Genomic DNA, 17,954 nt, shown 5'->3' with positions numbered 1-17,954 from the left:
TCAGATTCATTCCTTCTCTTCCGGGTTTAAAGAGAGAATAGGACAAACGCATATTGTCAAGGTCAGCTGGTGATGACGCGAGAGCAGATAGCTCATCCCCCTGTCATGACATTTTGTCTGTCCCCATGTTCATCTGTCGGAAAGAGGGAGCAGTGATAAATGTGCGCGTTGTCGGGAAGTAAGTGGTGCTATCGAGTTGTGGTCTAGTCCAGGGTGTCAGGAGGCACGAGGCTAATTTTCAGCAGCAAGACTATAATGGGATGTGTGTGCTTGTTTGTGAGAGCGTCTGTGTGTGTGTGTGTGTGTGTGTGTGTGTGTGAGTTCACCCATCGTGGTCCATGTTCCACCTGGCACACTGGATTAGGTGCAATTAATCTTAGTTAAGCAAGCCCCGCGGAGAGCTGTCTCCCTTACCCGTTCATGCACATACACACACACACAAGCTAGACTACAAATGGGCACACAAGCACACCCTTGGCGTGCAGTGATGAGCTGATGCACCAGAGAGGGTGAGAGCAATGTGAGGCAGCTGCTTTGTGTGCATAACACACTGACGAGTTCACCATATGCACATTTGACAGTGCTGTTTGTCATAAGGTCTTTGTTTTTATAGTGGAAATGGGCAGATGATGTGCAGGGAGAAAATGCTCCTTGTGTCTCTGTGTGTGTTTTCTTGTATATACATATGTGCCTATTTTGTCTTTTTGAATGGGAGAAAGAAAAGTTATATTTTTATATCCTCTCCAACATTCCTTAACAGCCTGTATGTTTGCAACAGGTAGGAAGGTACTATACTTCTGCTGGCCCATTAAACTTTATGAGCCATCATAATTACTCTATATTAAAAGTCCTGAAACATAAGACAACGCAAGACAATTTCATAAATGATATTTGTACGAAAAAGACAAGGAAGGATCAAATTCAACTAAAAAAAACCCGTAGACATTATTGACACAGAAAAAAACATATTTGTAAAAGTGAACTTGTTGTTTATTGCTTCTGTTGAAGCTCACACCTTCGGCTACCCCTCATCTCCCCACGGGAAAAACTCACAGGTGCAGAGTAGTAAAACCATTTCATTTATTCACATGTGTGGGTGCTTTAGCCTCTTTCATAAGGGTTTTGGTACCTTCCACAGGAGAGGAAATAACTGCGGCACATAATTTGTCTCATCCATATCCTTAATTGTCTCACCTTTGTAAATGGAAAAAAAAAACAGCTGTCAGCCTTGCATGAGTAAATACAGGACCACAGGTGATTAACACAGCCCAACAGAACTGTTTTAGGCACGGAGGTGTCTGCAAGTAGAGTGCTGCCCATTTCCTGCATATAAGTGACATTGTGGCCATTCATGGGCTGTGATAGCACATGAGCAACTACTAGCAACTAAAGAGTTTTTCTTGATAAAAACAAGTCAGTCAAAGACACACTAATACTACAGTAGTTAAAGAGAGATTAAATCTCTTGTGCTGCTGTTTGGGGATCTGCCACTGTGTCATTATGAACACTACTAGTCATGAAAATGGGTTCCAATCCTCTTTCTTTTCAATGCCACTATCCCATCTACTCATCATAAGACATTCTTGTTATTTTTTCACCAACTTCCATCTTTTTTATCAACTATTTATTTCCCCCAGGTGTTCTCTCACAGCTGTTTACTTCTTGCCCTCACTCTTTTGCATGGTTGCTCTCATTCTCACCCATAACTTTTCCTCTATTATCACTGCAACATTCCTCCTTTTCCACCTCTCTTGCCATCCTCAGCCTTTTTCTTCATTTCTCTCATCCTTGTCACATCCTCCTGTCTTTACCTTTTATCCTCACCCTACTCCCCACAGCCCACCTGGATTAGCAGCAGTCTGCAATAATGCATTCTGACCCCACCTCCACACACACAAAATTTAATGTGGGGCAGAATCGTGATGAGACAAAGGAGCAGATGAATAAAACAGTGGAACTGATGGCAATGGTGACGGCACCCAGGGGACCCACACTCTTGATTTATAACGCTGGATGAGCATTCAAAAGCAGATACTGCTCCAGCTCGCTGCTAACAGCCACTCTCAGATCTACAATATAGTGAGAGAGAGACAGAAAGCTCAGAGGAATAGAGGGGGGAGAGACATGGGGACAAGGAGCAAAAGGCCGAATGAGAATCTTTTAGAGACTGAGGAAGGTGCCCGCCCCAAAATCCAATTGCATAACAGTTCACATCATATCTTTTATGTTTATATATTTCCCTTAAAGGTAGTTGGAGAGTGATTTCTAATTAGCCTCACAGAGAGAGAGGAAGGAAAAACAGAGAAAATCAATTTCCCATTTGGGGCAGGTAAAGCGATCTATTGAAGGGCTAACCCCAAGGAAGACCTTATCAGAACGGGAGAGAGCCAACTTTTTATAAAACACACACACACACACATCTCACTGCACACTGAATAGTGTATTTACAGCGAGGAGCAGGGGATCTCGGAAGAGGCATTTTAATCCCCCTGACTTCAATTAACCCACCATGAAAATGTCTGCCACAGACGACAATTAGAGCTCCCAAAACCAAGGACTAACCTAGCAGACCCCACTGGAGGAAAACGCTGATGTAATTAGCCTTAATTAGTTCTGTTCATGTTTTCACTTCCATTTCTTTGCTTTGGTTTAAGAAGATTAAGATTTTTTTTATTTGTTTTTGGATTTATTTTTTTTATTTTTTATTTTTTTTTGGTTTTTTGGACACTTTTCAGCATGATCTCTCTGTAGCTTTAATTATTATTTTTTTAGAAAAACATTCTGGTGAAAAAGTTGGGGAAATACACAACTACACACAATTTTATGTCTCAACCTGTGGTTTTCTAGTGTAATTGTTATGAACTGCAGCACACCTAAGCTGTATATTTAGAAGACGTTTTCTTAAATTTTTTAGGGCCACTTTGCTGTGACATACAGAAATCCAGTACAGCCTCAGTGGTGAAAGAAAGAAAACACCATCTGCAGCTGCATAGTGTAGCTCACAACTAAACAATTTCCAAAAGACAACGTTTTCTCTTTTATTGAGTAGTAACAAATTAATAAATGTGTTGTGGGCAGCACGGCGACGTTATGGTGAAAAGGTTGCGGGTTTGGTTCCTGGCCTGGGTCCTTTCTGTGCAGAGTTTGCATGTTCTCCCCGTGCCTCCGTGGGTTTCCTCCCACCATCCAAAGACATCGTGTTTGCGTTAACTGCTGACTCTAAATTGGCTGTAGGTGTGAATGCGAGCATGAGTGGTTGTTGGTCTCTGTCTGTCTCTGTGTGTTGGCCCTGTGATTGACCTGTCCAGGGTGTACCCCGCCCTCACCCTGTTTGAGCTGCGATTGGCTCCAGCAGCCCTGCGGCCCGGAAATGGAAAAGCGGTAGAGGAAGGATGGATGAATGCACACATTTTCTTCAAAATTTCAGAAACAGCTGTTTCCGACATAATGCTGATGAGCATGTTAAAACCAACTGGGCAGCAAAGGGACTGGTTGCCAAATTTTGTTTCGACTGGCTTTGAGCCCATTTTAATTCTGGTTACTTGGACATCACAAAGAGAAAGGTAGCCGAGCCTATAAATAATAAAAACATCTGCAGACCAAAGGGGACATTCGAAAATGAAGAGGAGGAGGATAAAGGGTAGGCAAGGAGACACCGATCCACTACAATCTCAAGAGACGTAGAATATTCAGTGGAGGTGTCAAGGACCATTGGATGGACAATGATGGATGGAGAAGTGCCAAAGGAATCTGAAGCAGGTGCAGCAGCTCTCCTGCCAGCCACACTGAAAACAGAGGAGATTTCTACACTGCTAAATAAGAATTCCCTCCACCAGCTGCTGTTTATTCGTCGAGCACTGGCTACAATGAAAGACTGAGGGGAGGCTGAGATAAACTAGTTTTATTTTAGATGTGATTTACTAAAGCCTATGCAATGGCTGAAAAACTATTTTAAAAATGACATTAAAAAGTACGTTATCCGTCGTCATAAAATGACCTTTTCACACAGAAAATTGCTTTTGCGTTTTATAACATGAAAATGTCATGCTTTTCATTTGTCTTTAAAAGCAGACCACAAGTGACAAGGGGAAACGTAGCAGTACTTTAGCCACTCCTGTTTTTATTCACTAAATGGCATACCAGAGAATATAATCATTTGCACGTGATCTGCCGGTGTCACTTTCAGTGATGTCAAGTACTTTAATTAATGGAGCAGCTGACATGTACCAGTATGAGAATCGCCATTAGGAATAACTGCTCAGCTATTTTGAGATGTTATACTTCTGTCAAGGTTGTGAAGAGTGAGAAGCTGCCTCCTTACACCTACTACCTTCTAACATTTTAGTATGGTACGACCATTTTCTTTGCTGATGCTGTAAATGAACAGCAAAGTTTCTTTCAGCTCAAAGGGTATTTATTGCAAACTCATTTCAAAGAAAAGACTTATCTTTAGAGTCTATGTCGTCATGTTTACGCTACATAACATTAGTTGTAGAAAATTGCACAGGTTCAGTTTAGAGAAGTCAGGTATTGATATTATAAACCAATTTAGGGTAGCTTAGCATTTAAAAAAAATGTATACAATGGCATAGTATAAAAATTTGCTTTTGCACAGTATGTAGATGAAACATTTTCCCACCCAGACACCAGTCATGAAGTATAATATTGCTTGGACTAACATGAGCCACGTTGTAGTTCCATTAGAGGGCCACACTGCCTTTAGTATGCAAGACCACGCTTTGATCGAGCAGAGGCTTTCTGCAGCAAAGTGCTGCAGACTGATGGAACAAAACTCACAATCACAAAATATATAGCTGGCAAGAGAGGGTGGTGGGGACAGGCAAAGACAACTACAAATAACACCTCACAAAAGAGTTGCACATTGCAGGGTGGATTTGTTGTGTTTTACAGTCTTTTGGCAGGCAAAAATCACAGGAGGTAGACACCTTTTTCACAGCATACATTTTGACACAGGACAAACACAGGTGTAACTAACAACATTAGCAAGCGCTCTGTTCCACCACACCAAACCAGTGAGCCTGGCTCTGAACCTCAACACAAAGAAAACAGCAGCCACCAAGATCCACGTTATTAGTTCCACCCGTGTTCGACAAGTCCAAATGATTTCAGAAAGGTGTACTGATCAGAAAAAGGAAAGAATGAACAATCATTTTCAAAAAGTACCGACAAATCCTGCAAGTTTGTATCCGAGACAGAAGCTGAAGGATGACTATACGCTGAGAATCCTAAACACGCCTCATGCTCAGCAATAAATGGTGTCCCATCTTACACATCACACAGCATCGTGACCTGACAACCTAACAATATCTTTTTAAACATAAATGTTCTTCAAGCAAAAAAGAAAACCACCACTGAGCAAGAACGGAAAGACTTAACTAGTTGTGAGAAAGTTGTGTTTTTCCTCCACAGTGTTATGAACACTAAGTATAACAGTGTAATGTTCATTTTCTTTCTCAGTTATATATAGTGTTATATCGCTTGTTAAGAAAGCATAATATCTGTAATGCAGAGGAATACAAATGTTTCACCACAACTAGACAAACAGAACTCTAACCTGAGGTCCAATCAGACATAATATGTGAAAACACCAATTGTGCATGTAACACATGAGCGTGTAGGGCCTTTCAATGGAGCTGCTTCAAAGACTTCAGACAGTTTCAAGAACCCAGATGTCACAGTTCAACAGGTTTTTGAGAGGCTGGTACCTTTTCAACATCAGACATCAAAATTTGTAAATGACTGTAAAATTTCAGAAGTGTTTGCTCTCATCGTTCAGTTCCTTTTAGCGCTCTAGTCTCAACACCCACATTTCCCTTGTGGGGAGACGGACTAGAGTGTAAAGTCCATAAGATTCAGCAGCGTTCACTTCAACCTGAGTTAATTGCTTAGCTGAGTAATTCCAACACAGACAGCAGGAACGACATGACAACAAATAAACTGAAAAGAGGGTGCCAATCAGCAAAGTCAACCCTGTTAATGACTACAGGTTGTTTATATATCAGGACTAACTTTCAGTACTATTTTTAATTAGCTGTCTTGTTAGGAGTCGAGAACTAACAATGTTGTTACATTGTGTCATGTCAAATGTCTCCTTGGTGCATGCAGAGTCCAACTGGCATGGGCACAAAAATAAATGAATAATAAAATAAATAAATCTCAAATTACTTAAACCAAACCAAGAACCCTTAAAACTTGTTTGTTTCACAATTGTGCCAACCGTTCTCTGGGCCAATCTGAAGCAGAACACAAGCCCAGACAGGGAGCCTGGCAGCCTCTTCCACCTTTGCTAGGCAGAGAGCTAGCAGCTTGCCATGAGGCAGCAGGATAGCCAAAAGGAAGTGTTGGGCAGGAAGAAAAAAAAAATGTTTCACGGGGCAAAAAAAATCCATGAACATGCCTTTCATATTTAGTCAATATCTAAAATGCACAAGATGAATTTAAATGGACTTCATCCAAACAAAACCTGAATTGTGTGTGGCTACCTTTACTGTGGCGTTAGTATTTCCTCAAAGCACAGACAAATAATAACTTCAAATGGCACATTTTCTTGGGCTGTCATTGGTGCACTGCTCTCCTCAGAGGAAAAAAAAATTAAACACCACAAACCCTTTCCTGGATATTTAGGTATATAATTTATATAAAATGAATACTTTATTTCCAGGACATAATTACCAACAGCACATTGGTTGGGTGTTTACATAATTTCTTTTTCCAACAGCATCTTGCTTAATTAATTTGCCCATGGATGTAGCAGGGACAGAAGAAAGGTAGGGAGTAGGTCAAGACAACTCGGAAGAGAACAAGGGAAGGGAAAGATAAAAGAATGAATGGTGAAGCGTAGAAAAGCAAGTAAAGCTGTTTCAGTGATTCCTGAAAAGGGTGAAAGGAAATGGTGGAAAGGGCGAGGCTGGCTCTTTTACCTAACCAGGAAGTTGGGAGAAAGGGAGGGGGCCACGGAAGCTGTATTAGAAAGTAAGAGGAGGAAGGAAATGAGGAACGGGTTACTTTTGCTCTACCTTCAGGATACCTCCTCATCCTGCTGCTGAATGCAAGCCGCATGGGCTGAATATCTAATACACATCCCACAACTGGTACCGAGCAACAGATGCAGTGATACAATTGTTACTTACAAGCCAAACAAGTGACCCAAAAATGCTTCTGTCCATGAATTAGTTTTATACCTTACCTACCTTTAATTCCCATCCCGAACAATGAAAATTACACAACTTCGTTTGTGATTCACTGTCATGATCACGAATGATTTGTCTTTCAACCTGGTTTTTGTGCTTTGCATAGAATTTTGGTCAAAGTGCATCACCTCCAAAGACCCACAATTGAACTCTTTATTCCAGCCACTTAGGTCACTTACATAACTCCTCTACTATTTGGAAATAGGCAGTGAAGTCTGTATAATCTATTAGCATGAGCACAGAAGATGGGAGCAGCAGCCCACAGATTTAGATTTCTATGCTCGTAGTCAGTGAGAGGATGATTTAAAAAAAAAAAAAAAAAAAAGTAAACCTGTGTAACAATTATGGGTGGGAATGTTTTACTATCTCATAATTTGATTCAATTCAGATTTTTATGGCTACGATTCGATTCAAAATTGATTTAAAAACGATTTGATTTATTATGACTTCTGCTTCAATCTATAGGCGTGCAAAGGATCCTCATGATCTACTCTGCAAGGCAGAATGACAAATGGAGACATTAAATTGTTTTTGCCACTTTTATTAAGTTTTATACATTTATCCATGCTGAGATGGAATTGTTGCAACTGTTGCATAAAACAAACATCGCATATTGCTTAAGTAGACCAGTGACGGAACCTCCCCAGAGACGAGACCGGACCCCTGCAGAGAGCAGACACTAGACCAGAGACTAGGCCAGAACAGACTAGATGAGACACCAGACCCCCCAGAGACTAAACCAGACCAGGCCTGACACTTGACGGGACCAGACCAGGCCAGAGACGGGACCTCGCCAGAGAACGGACCCCTGCAGAGAGTCAAGACTAGATGAGATATCGGACCCCCCCCACTCCCAAAGACTAGAACGGACCCCTCCTGACAACAGACTGGACATATCTGTCGGGACAATTCTTAGAGGGGGTCACTAATAATGCACACCCCCCACCAGTAAAGCGGGCGTCTGAGTGCTAAATGCCAAGTCGCTCAGTGAGCTCAACACAAAGAGGTTGACTACCATGTACTTTAATGGAGATGTCAGTAATCGGTAGAAAACCAAAGAGCATGGGGATAGATGAAATTTAAAAATGTTGGCAGAGGATTGGATATTTCCACCAAAGTTGTGGGACGTATGTTTCATTGTTACGTTTGTGCTTAAATGTTTGGAAGCATAAATGTTTTCAGTTATAACTGAAGAAACTGTCTATATTTAAGTACTTAAAACTGTCTCTGGGTTAAATTTGCGTTAAATGCTAAAAACAGAATTTTCAAAAATAAAAAACAAATATGGGAAAAATACAAACTGAATTTGGGAAAAAATAAAACGGATTCTATAGGGCTCTAGGTGAAAACCAAAGTGAACCAAATCTTTGCCTTTCCTCCATTATTGTAGTTTCCTCGCATGTTCTAGAACCAGCTCTGTGGTGACATCAGGACATCCCACATACAAAATGGAGGCAGACAGCCTGTGGATTTGTTTTATTTTTTAAATTCGATTTCAAGACATTTTAAATCTATTCTGAATCATAGTAAATGAGAAGCATGATTCTTATATGAATCGATTTTTTGGCACACCCCTAGCAACAATAGACAGGTGCATGATAGACCATTTTAGGACTTAACGAGAAAAAGTAAATGCTCACACTGTCAAATGCAGAAGCATATGGACTGGTGCAGTCAAATAATGAGCTGAAAGCTCAAAAGTAAGTATGTTGGTTCTCAAAGCAATCAGCAATACTCACAACAATCAGAAATAAGAAAGTGATGAAGAGCAGAGGGTGTTTCTTTATGTGTGCCTCCAGGTGTCAGAACAGAGGAGCTTCGCAACTAATGCCATGCAAAGTCTAATTCAAATCTATTATTTGTCCTCCTTAGTGGGGTCCAAAACTCAGAGACCATTCAGGATAGTGCTTTGCATTATTGCAGATAACACAACTAAAGAAGAGGGCCAAAGTGCATCATTAAAATGCTACTTGTGTGCTTATTGCACAAAATGCCTGGAGAATAACTAACTACATTTCTACATGTCTCTTCATAAATTTTGCCAGTGACACAAGGACAGAGTATGCAAGGACATGAATGATAGGAGAGTTGGGGGTTAAATCAAGGTTTCTCGACACCCCCCCCCCCTTACTTTTTTGTTTTTAATCAGAACTGAATCTGCTGTGCTCATTCAATGACCAACTTTCTCTGCCTTTTTCTCATTCATATTTGTCACATTAGCTGCCGTACACAGCTCCACACTGGCACCTGTTGATGAAAAAGCAACATAGCACTCATACACAAAATGGTCTCTCAACAACCACACACACTCGAAACAACAACAACAACAACAACAACAACAACAACAAAAACCCACAAACAATGTCACATCACTGACAATTCCATCCATCTTTCTTCTAGAAGTAGATTGCAGTTGTAATTCTGATCAGAGGGGCCTCTAGCAAGTACTCAGGTACATTGACACAGACAATTCTGGTTCAGGCAATGGCTAAACAGAGCAATGGATATACCCACACATGCAGACCTTGGAAAGCAAACGTGCTCTGGGTGCGTGATTGGAGGTAAATAGAGTGCATGCTGCTCTGCTGAGTCTCTAAAGCTAAATCTCAAGATTATCGAAGAGTGTAACAATTAACTGATATGGATCAGAAAATCAATACAATAGTCAAAGATTCTGATCCTCCCCCCACAAAAAAGTAAAAAAAAAAAAAACAAACAAACAACAACATAGATTTAGCCAGACTCAGTGGAACATTTATCAAAAATTGATACATCAAAACCCGGTTTCGGACAATTTTCTCCTGTGTGTGTGTGTGAGAGAGAGAGAGAGAGAGAGAGAGAGGGAGAGAGACTGTCAGGGAAAGTGAGAAAACAAAACTTTGAGAAATGGGCCCTTCCCTCTCTGGCAAGTTTCCTAATCGTATACCAGTTCAGAAAAACTAGGCACAGAATAATAGTGAGCTGATAGAAACATTCCTCCCAGGAGCAGTCGACCCAGCACGATGAAAGCAACAATGAAAGTTGGCGAAATAACTTCCCATGCACAACAGCACCTACACTAACTACTCCTAGTTTAAAGCAATGAGCTGTTTCATTGCCAAGAACATACACTGCCCAGCTTTGTTGAAAATAATTAATTTGGGCAGAAGACACTGACATTGTCAGCCTGCGATATTTCACTGAGAATAGCTTTCCTCCCTGGGTACTGCTCAAAACACTACAAAGAGCTCTTGTTTGTCATCTGTGATGTGGCAATAGAAGCAGTTTTGGAAGCACAGTGTTTTTAGCTAATAAATAAAATCTGAATTGATTGATCAACCAAGATGTCATCTGACAGACATGAGCTTCAAGATTTTATGGTTAAGCTCTGAAGTTTTAGTCAAATTTCAGCATGCCGAACATTTTATCCACGGATGATTTCACAATAGTTTCAAAGATCAGTTGAGACTGCAGTAAAATCTGCTGTTTGTGCATCTGCAGTAGGTCGAGGCATCTTGCCCCAATATCGGCACAGATGAAACACCAATAATTAGGGCTGACAAGAGACAGAGAGAGAAGAAAGAGCAGTCTGGCTGGTCAGCTGCGTGCGTGGGTAGACTATTCAGGCTGAAGTATGAAAAGGAAATGACCAAAAGTACAGGCATAAAAATCATTTTTTTTTTTCAGATTTTGCCTCTTTAACTCTTTCCATCTTTGTGATTTAGTAGATGAAATTGAAAGTGTAGCAGAAACATATTTTGTGAGGAAAGACAGAGACATTGTGCAGATTATAGTTGTCTCTTTCACACTGTACCTTCTTGAGCTGTAATAATTTTGACATAATTTCAACTGTACACACAACATGATTTACTAGCAATACATTTCTATTAAAAATTTGAATCTGCGGTGACAGATATCCTGAAAGCTGTCACCTTGAGGTGTTCCATTGTAGCTCTGTGCATTTTCTCTATGGTTCATGGCAAAGCGTTCCTCACTGAAACCCTTGTTAACTGAGAGAGTGGCAGAAGGAAGATCCAGCACATCAAAAGTCAAAACCACAACAAGCCTTGGCACTCATCAACACAGACACACAAACACGCACGCTCACAGTGAGTTGCTCCTGCCACTAACAACTTTCAGCCACCACTGGCGCTTGTGTCTTGTGCAGAATTTTTGACAGTTGCTTGTTAGCAGTGGAGGCCTGTTAGAGCAGGATTTTCTCTCTTTCCTTCATTCCCCACATCTGTTCACCTACCCATCCTTCAGCCTGACTTGTGGTAGATTTTGTTGTGCTAACAAGGATCGGGTAACAACATGGCTTGACAAAGGAAAGGCAGAGGTCAAAGGACGTGGCATCCTTTGATATGAGCACTGACGGGCGGCAGGGCACGAAAGGCACTATGCACAAGATGAAAACTAAATCAAACCCCATGCACGTTCACATCTCCCACCTGAAACCCAAATGTGTGAGCCATTCCACAGCTGTACCAATGCCCTCACACATCAACCCCAGCACTGACAGCGTAGGACACACAGCACCCAGTTAGCTTTGTTAAAAGTCCCCATTGTCCTTAATGCTGCACCTGGAAACATCGTTGGCGCACACAACTAAGAAAAAAAGAGCACCAGTCAGCAGGCTGTTGTTGTAGTTGCACCTTAGCTCCTATAGTCCAGTCCCCCAGTAATCTATTGTTGCCTTGAGGATTATGGAAAATTTAGTGAGCTTTGAATCCCTCTCAATATTATCATGGAAACCAACATAAAAGTTAGCATTATTTGCGTTATACTTCCGTCCTGTTTTGGTGCATTAAAACGCCAGTTCCAGTGCCATTCATCTGTTCATATGAAAATATCGTTTTTTTTTTTATTCAAAATTTCTCTCTACGGTTTGAAACTGACTTTTCAGCCCATCTGTCAAAGACTGTTGCATTACATAATACCACTCAACTAAAACATTTCCTAAGTCAAACAATTTAAAATTTGCACAAAGATTTCTCTGCTTAATACAGTGACACAGGATATATCAATTCAAGTCGACAGTGCTACTTAAAATGTGTTTCGAGATGTGCAATTCATCACGACACAAAATGTCAATTACAAATAAGAAGTCTTTGCTGGAGTTTCATCAAAAAAAAAAAAAAAAAGGCAAATACCACCACAGCCTTGATGGTATTTAAACCATTCAACTACCATAGCAATGTTTCATTTACTCATATTAAACTATGATGATACATATTGTGTGTGTGTGCATTTCTTCAGCTGCGGGGGGAGGATCAATAGAATACCACGAAAAGGGAGGCAACTCTCAGGTACCTTCATCGAAGTCTGCGTCATCCTCAGTGTGTTGGGGAAACGGGAAGCAGTTGGTGATCTCCAGCCGGTCATCGACAACCAGCCCCAGCAGGACGCCCTGAACCACCTCACTGCCCTGGCCCTCTTCCTGGTAGTGCTTTATAATCTTCAGCACCACCTGTGAAAACAGAATGAGCACCGTCACTGAGGTATTGAACTACAGCATCAGAACAGGGGGAGGCAGGGAGGCTTCGCTCTTTTTCCAGTAACAGTTCGGGAAAAATTATTTCACTTTCTGAACTGAAGCCAATTTATTTATCTACCCCGTTGTTCGTGCACATCGTGTCTGTTACAGCATTCCTTATCGCATTTTATCATTCTTTGATTTGTGTTATTCAATGCACTTGTCATGTTGATTTGTGCTCATTAGTTTCTGTTGAGCTTAGTTATGTTGATTTTTATTCTTGTCTTTTTTTTTTTTTTTATAAGGCACTTTTTTCATCTTTCCTGCTGAATATTTGCATTTTATTTTCTCTGATCTTTTATACCTTATGTTTTGTCACAGTACAAACACATTAAATACTATTCCGTATTAAATACTATTTAATTAATACCAATGGGAAGCTACAGGGCTACAACTTCCTCCAGCTGATAGCATCCTGCAGAAGCTGACAGCACATCGCTTCACAATTCAAACCCCCAAATGGCAGTGATCTGCTGTCGGGGTGCCAACATTCCTCCAAGACCTGAAGCTAAAAAATTATTCCACAAATAGGCCAATATTTTCTTTGGAAAAGTTATTATTATCAATGCCAACTTATAATCATGTACACCTCCTACCGTTTTTTCCTACCTTCACATTGTTTGTTTCTTTTTTTTCTTTGTTTTTTTTTTTTCCAGAACTTTAAACAACATGTTCATTGTTTGACAGTGTTTTTGACACTGAAGTACATAACAGACAGCATTATAAAAGGTATACTTTATGAAAAAGAGTTGTAATGTATTGCATAAAATCATACAGCTTTAGCTAATAAAATGGAACCAGTATGTCCTTTCGTGAAAAGGTAAGTGATTCAATTTCATTTCAACTGGGGGCACACAGCATGAGTCACATCAATACTAAATTGCATAATAAATCCTCAGCCACCATTCTACACAGCTATTACATAAAACCATGATGTTGCCAAAAAGTGTTGTTATGTTAAGAGGAAATTCTGGGACAAGTTACGCAGGCAATCACTGGCTGCGGTTGAGTGGTAAATTGAGTGGTAAGCACCACCTGCAGGCTCCAACGCCGCTGCAACACTGATCTTCAGTTCGTACAAAAGGCCAGTTAGTACTCAGCACTCAGCTTAGCAATTTACACTAGAGAAAGAAGAGGCGGCACACATAAAGAATAAAACCCAAACCCAAACTTTAAGAGAAATGCTCCCCTGGGATAGTGGGAGGGTATATTTGGACTTGTAGCCTGATATCCCACACTGTGGTGCCTCATTGGGACAGACTCTGCATGTATCACTGTATGCATACATTTTTAATACAAGATAAAAATGGGCCAAAAGGACAAGCCTGATTGAGGAGCTGATTTAAACTCTAATGTGGCATCACTGACACTAAGGATAGAACAAAAATGACTGGCTTATTTCCACACACACACACAATATGTAGGCATAGTCACATCCACACACACATGCACCTACCTATCAGGAAAGGTACTGACCAGCAAAAAAAAGGAAACTACTGAGGAAAATAAGGCAAAGTGTCTAAATGAACAGGAACAGGACGAGAAACTCAAAGCATAGAGGAGAAGGGGAGAGCATAAATCATGCTGATAACAGTGTGGGCAGGTCACAGCCAGAGGCATTAATAATACACACATACACACACGAGCAGGGTGGCAGTCCTGGAGCCATACTCACAACAAAACACCCATCACCACCATGAGGGAGCCCTTACTGGTCTCACTAGCCTACGCACACAAATCTGTCTTGGTCTTGAGAGATGATTTATTTCAATACGGTGCTGGACCTGTCGTGCAACAAGTAAAAGAGCTACGGGCAGGTAGGGAGACGATATGGGGTGGAGTGGGGAGGAAAACAAATCTGACATTCTGCCTGTCTGGGCTCCTCTGAGACGATAGGACGGTCTAAACAATGGATCGATGGGGGCACAGAGAGAGAGGGAGGGAGCAAGAAAGAGAAAGACAGAAGCAAAAATGAGTGAGAAGGTGGTAGGAAGGTATGGAGGAAAAATGAGGGAGAGGAAAAGCAGCAGGTCAAAATGTAATCAGTAATGATGACAAAAGAGGGGAGGAGGTGAAGGCACCATGGGTGAAGAAATGACAGTAAGGGAGACGAAAAGAATGAGGGAGGGGAACGGGGGCAGCAGTAAAAGTCCTTGGGATTTAGCCACTTTACAAAGCCCCTCTGCCCTTCTTTGAGCTTTGGCTCCCTTTTCTGCCCACAAATAGCTTTTCTAATGTCCCTGCATCAGTGAGAGCAGATAGCACAGATACACACAATGCTCTCAGCTATCTAACTCTTGGCAATCTGTTCATCACACTTAAATAGCAACTGTCTAGAAGGGAGAGATGGACAACTGGCCAAAAACAACAGGAGACGGGTCAAATAAATAAAATTAAATCCAAGCAGCGCTTTAAGAAAACTCCTGAATCTACAGAATTACTTACAAGAGATGAGCTGAACAGGCATCTACTCTAAAGAAAGGGGAGGAAGGAAGGATAGACGGAGGGAGGTTTCAGTGGATTTGTTGTGCTGGCTTCCTGACGTTGAGTAAATGCCATCAGGTATTCTAAGCAAAGCATGGAACGCTCCAAGTTTGTGTGAACCGACATGAAAACATTCAAGCTAATTCTCTCCAGTGCCCTGTTTCTCACTCTTTCTCTTTCTCTCTCTCAAACACACACACACACAAATTGCATCTTTATTGATCTAGCTCACCAGCAGCTAGCCCAGTCAGCTCACCTCATGTGGAGAGGCCCAAGATTGATATGTGGACAGCGCATTATAAATCAACAAGCTTAAAATTGAATTGTGCAAAATCAATTGCAGTCCAAATCCCCTGTTGCTTGCTTTTGATTCTTATCATAAATCTTCTCTTTCACTCACACAAAAGGGCTTAAATTCCCACCCCAACAGGGATTAAGTTATGAGAAAATACAGCAAAAGAGACAATCCCGTAATGAGTTTTTCTTTTTGCACTGCTGTTGTGTACACAAAATCTCAACACAACGCTGCCTCTAATACACTCAACTGGGAGACCATTGTGTTGCAAGGCTCATCTGCTGAGGTTATGGTGTGGATGGGGGTAAGACCATTGAAGATTCCCACTTCATCTGAGAGTCCCAGCCATTGTGGGTTGACCTGATGAGATAATTTCTGAATGCAGGGTTTTGGGGGGGAGGCGTTTGGGCCAAGTCAGACTCGTATTGGGCAGGTCAAGACTGGATAACAATAGTCAGTGACTCGGACATAATCGATAGGTGATGTTTTTGCAACATAGAGAAAGAAATAATCACGGGGAAGCTGCAAAATTGTGTTTATTCTATATTAGCTGCTACTCTTGTAATTCTTAGATTAAACAGTATGAAATGACTTGTTTGTCATACCATGCAATGACAAATGCAGTTAAATATCTCGTACAAAATACAGCAAAAATTGCTCCTAACAATGTAAGAATATCACTGCAATGCTAGAAGATTTTCATTAAAATCAATATCTCCATGTTTTTTTTTAGTTGTGCTGTTAGTGAGACGCAGTCATTGTATTTCATTACAATCTTTGGTGGCAAAGTCAAACATTTTCGCATTGGATTGAATTTGCCTTCAGAGGAAAAGTTCTGTTTCAGCACATCAGAATTCTTTTTCACCATTCTTTTTTTTTTTTCCTGTGATTTCATGACAATAACTGAACAGCAAGAAGAAGCCACACCAAGGTCAACAGCTTCACTGTGACATTCACACGGCATGAAGTCAGTTCATAGCTGCAATTACTTTGGGCTGATTTCTTTGTTGAAATAACATGAGTTTGTCTCAATGCGCTGTAAAAATCATACAGCACTTTGTTGCTCTGCTCAAGGAGAAGCTGGTGTAGCATCAAAGCATATTTTCTCCAGTAAATCCATCAGGATTCAAACTGTTTGGATTAGATCTATAAATAATTCAAAAAAAATAAATCAAGAAAACACAAATTGCAGATTCTATAATGAAGAAATATAAGAAGAAACATAGTTATGAGTAACTGCATTGGATGGATGGGTGCACACGTTTGTACAACGGGTAGTGAGTTAGCGCTTGTGTCTCTGTGTGTTACAGATTATCAGTGTCACATTGAATAGCCTGAGCCCATTCCTGATGAGCCCAGCAGTGGAAGCCTCAGGGGGAAGGAGGGACTGTTCTGCCAGTGTTTTGCTCATTCATATATTCACTGGGGAAAAAAACAAACAAAATAAACGAAACAAAGAAAATGTCTTCCACTGGTAAAAGAAATGCCAAAACTCATTTTGACATATTTCCTGCCTTTTTATGCCTCTGAGCTTTCATATCACAGTGCCAGAAATATGATGCACAATGTGCGTTGACTTTGCCTCAATTCACGGTACGTGAATAAGCCCCATGTCTGACGTGCATCACACATCAGCATGAATAAATACTTCCCAAAATGTACAGGCAGCTGTGTGATCCCAGTAGGTGTTTAATGAAACCCATCGCTGTGCAGCACTCCACTCCTGTGGCAACATCAGCCAATGAAACTGCTTCAAAAGCAAGGAAACAATCCAATTTTACTACACAGCGTTGGTGATACTGTCTGTAGGCAACCCTCAGGCAAACCTCTGACAGACAGGTCATGACGCAACACAGCTGCAACTGCTGTATATCAATTCAGGTGAAAAATGTTTCATAACTGTATTTCAAACAAACACCTTTTCTTCAACAGCTTGGTCCCAAATAAAGTGCACAGAAAACAGCTTTCAACAACAGTTGTTTGTTTGTTTGTTTTATCTAACTGCTGCAATTAAAATATTTGGTTCATAAATGCGCAAAATATATTAAGAAAATAAAACAAATGGAGGTGAAATATTTAGATTTGAAATTAGGCCTGAGACTCGAGGGCAGCTTTAATGAGAAAGTGAAAAGGAAAGCAGCCACTGGCAAGTTAAAGCTCTGCTACTGCATTCAGGCACACCAGTCAAATGAGCTGCTTTGTATCCAGTGCAGCTCAGGATAGCAGGGGCAATGAACATGTACATGGCAATGGGGCAAGTTTGTCCTCTGCTGTTCATATAGCGGTACTACAGAATGTAACGTATGTAAGTACAGTGTTTTAGGCCATTTGAAATTTCAACATGTGCCACAACAGGGATTAGGAAACACTGTCAATGGTGTCACCAAATCTCAACATCTTAATGGCTTGGGAACATCAACTATGAAAGGGAGGAGATATGCATATGATT

The 17,954-nt window shown here is 40.9% G+C and overlaps 1 protein-coding gene across 1 annotated transcript in view; it reads right to left on the bottom strand.

Moving 5' to 3' along the window:
- The window catches only part of LOC115045380 (eukaryotic translation initiation factor 3 subunit H), a 48,374-nt gene that overhangs the window by 29,632 nt on the left and 788 nt on the right, over positions 1-17,954 (bottom strand). Inside the window, exon 2 of the mRNA XM_029505029.1 lies at positions 12,504-12,660. Coding sequence (XP_029360889.1) covers positions 12,504-12,660 — 157 coding nt within the window. The remainder of the gene's footprint in view (positions 1-12,503; positions 12,661-17,954) is intronic.

Source organism: Echeneis naucrates, chromosome 6 (assembly GCF_900963305.1).
Source record: "Echeneis naucrates chromosome 6, fEcheNa1.1, whole genome shotgun sequence".
NCBI classification, from domain to species: domain Eukaryota; kingdom Metazoa; phylum Chordata; class Actinopteri; order Carangiformes; family Echeneidae; genus Echeneis; species Echeneis naucrates.
The sequence above is the reverse complement of the archived record's forward strand: the minus strand, read 5'-3'. Positions and strand labels throughout refer to the sequence as shown.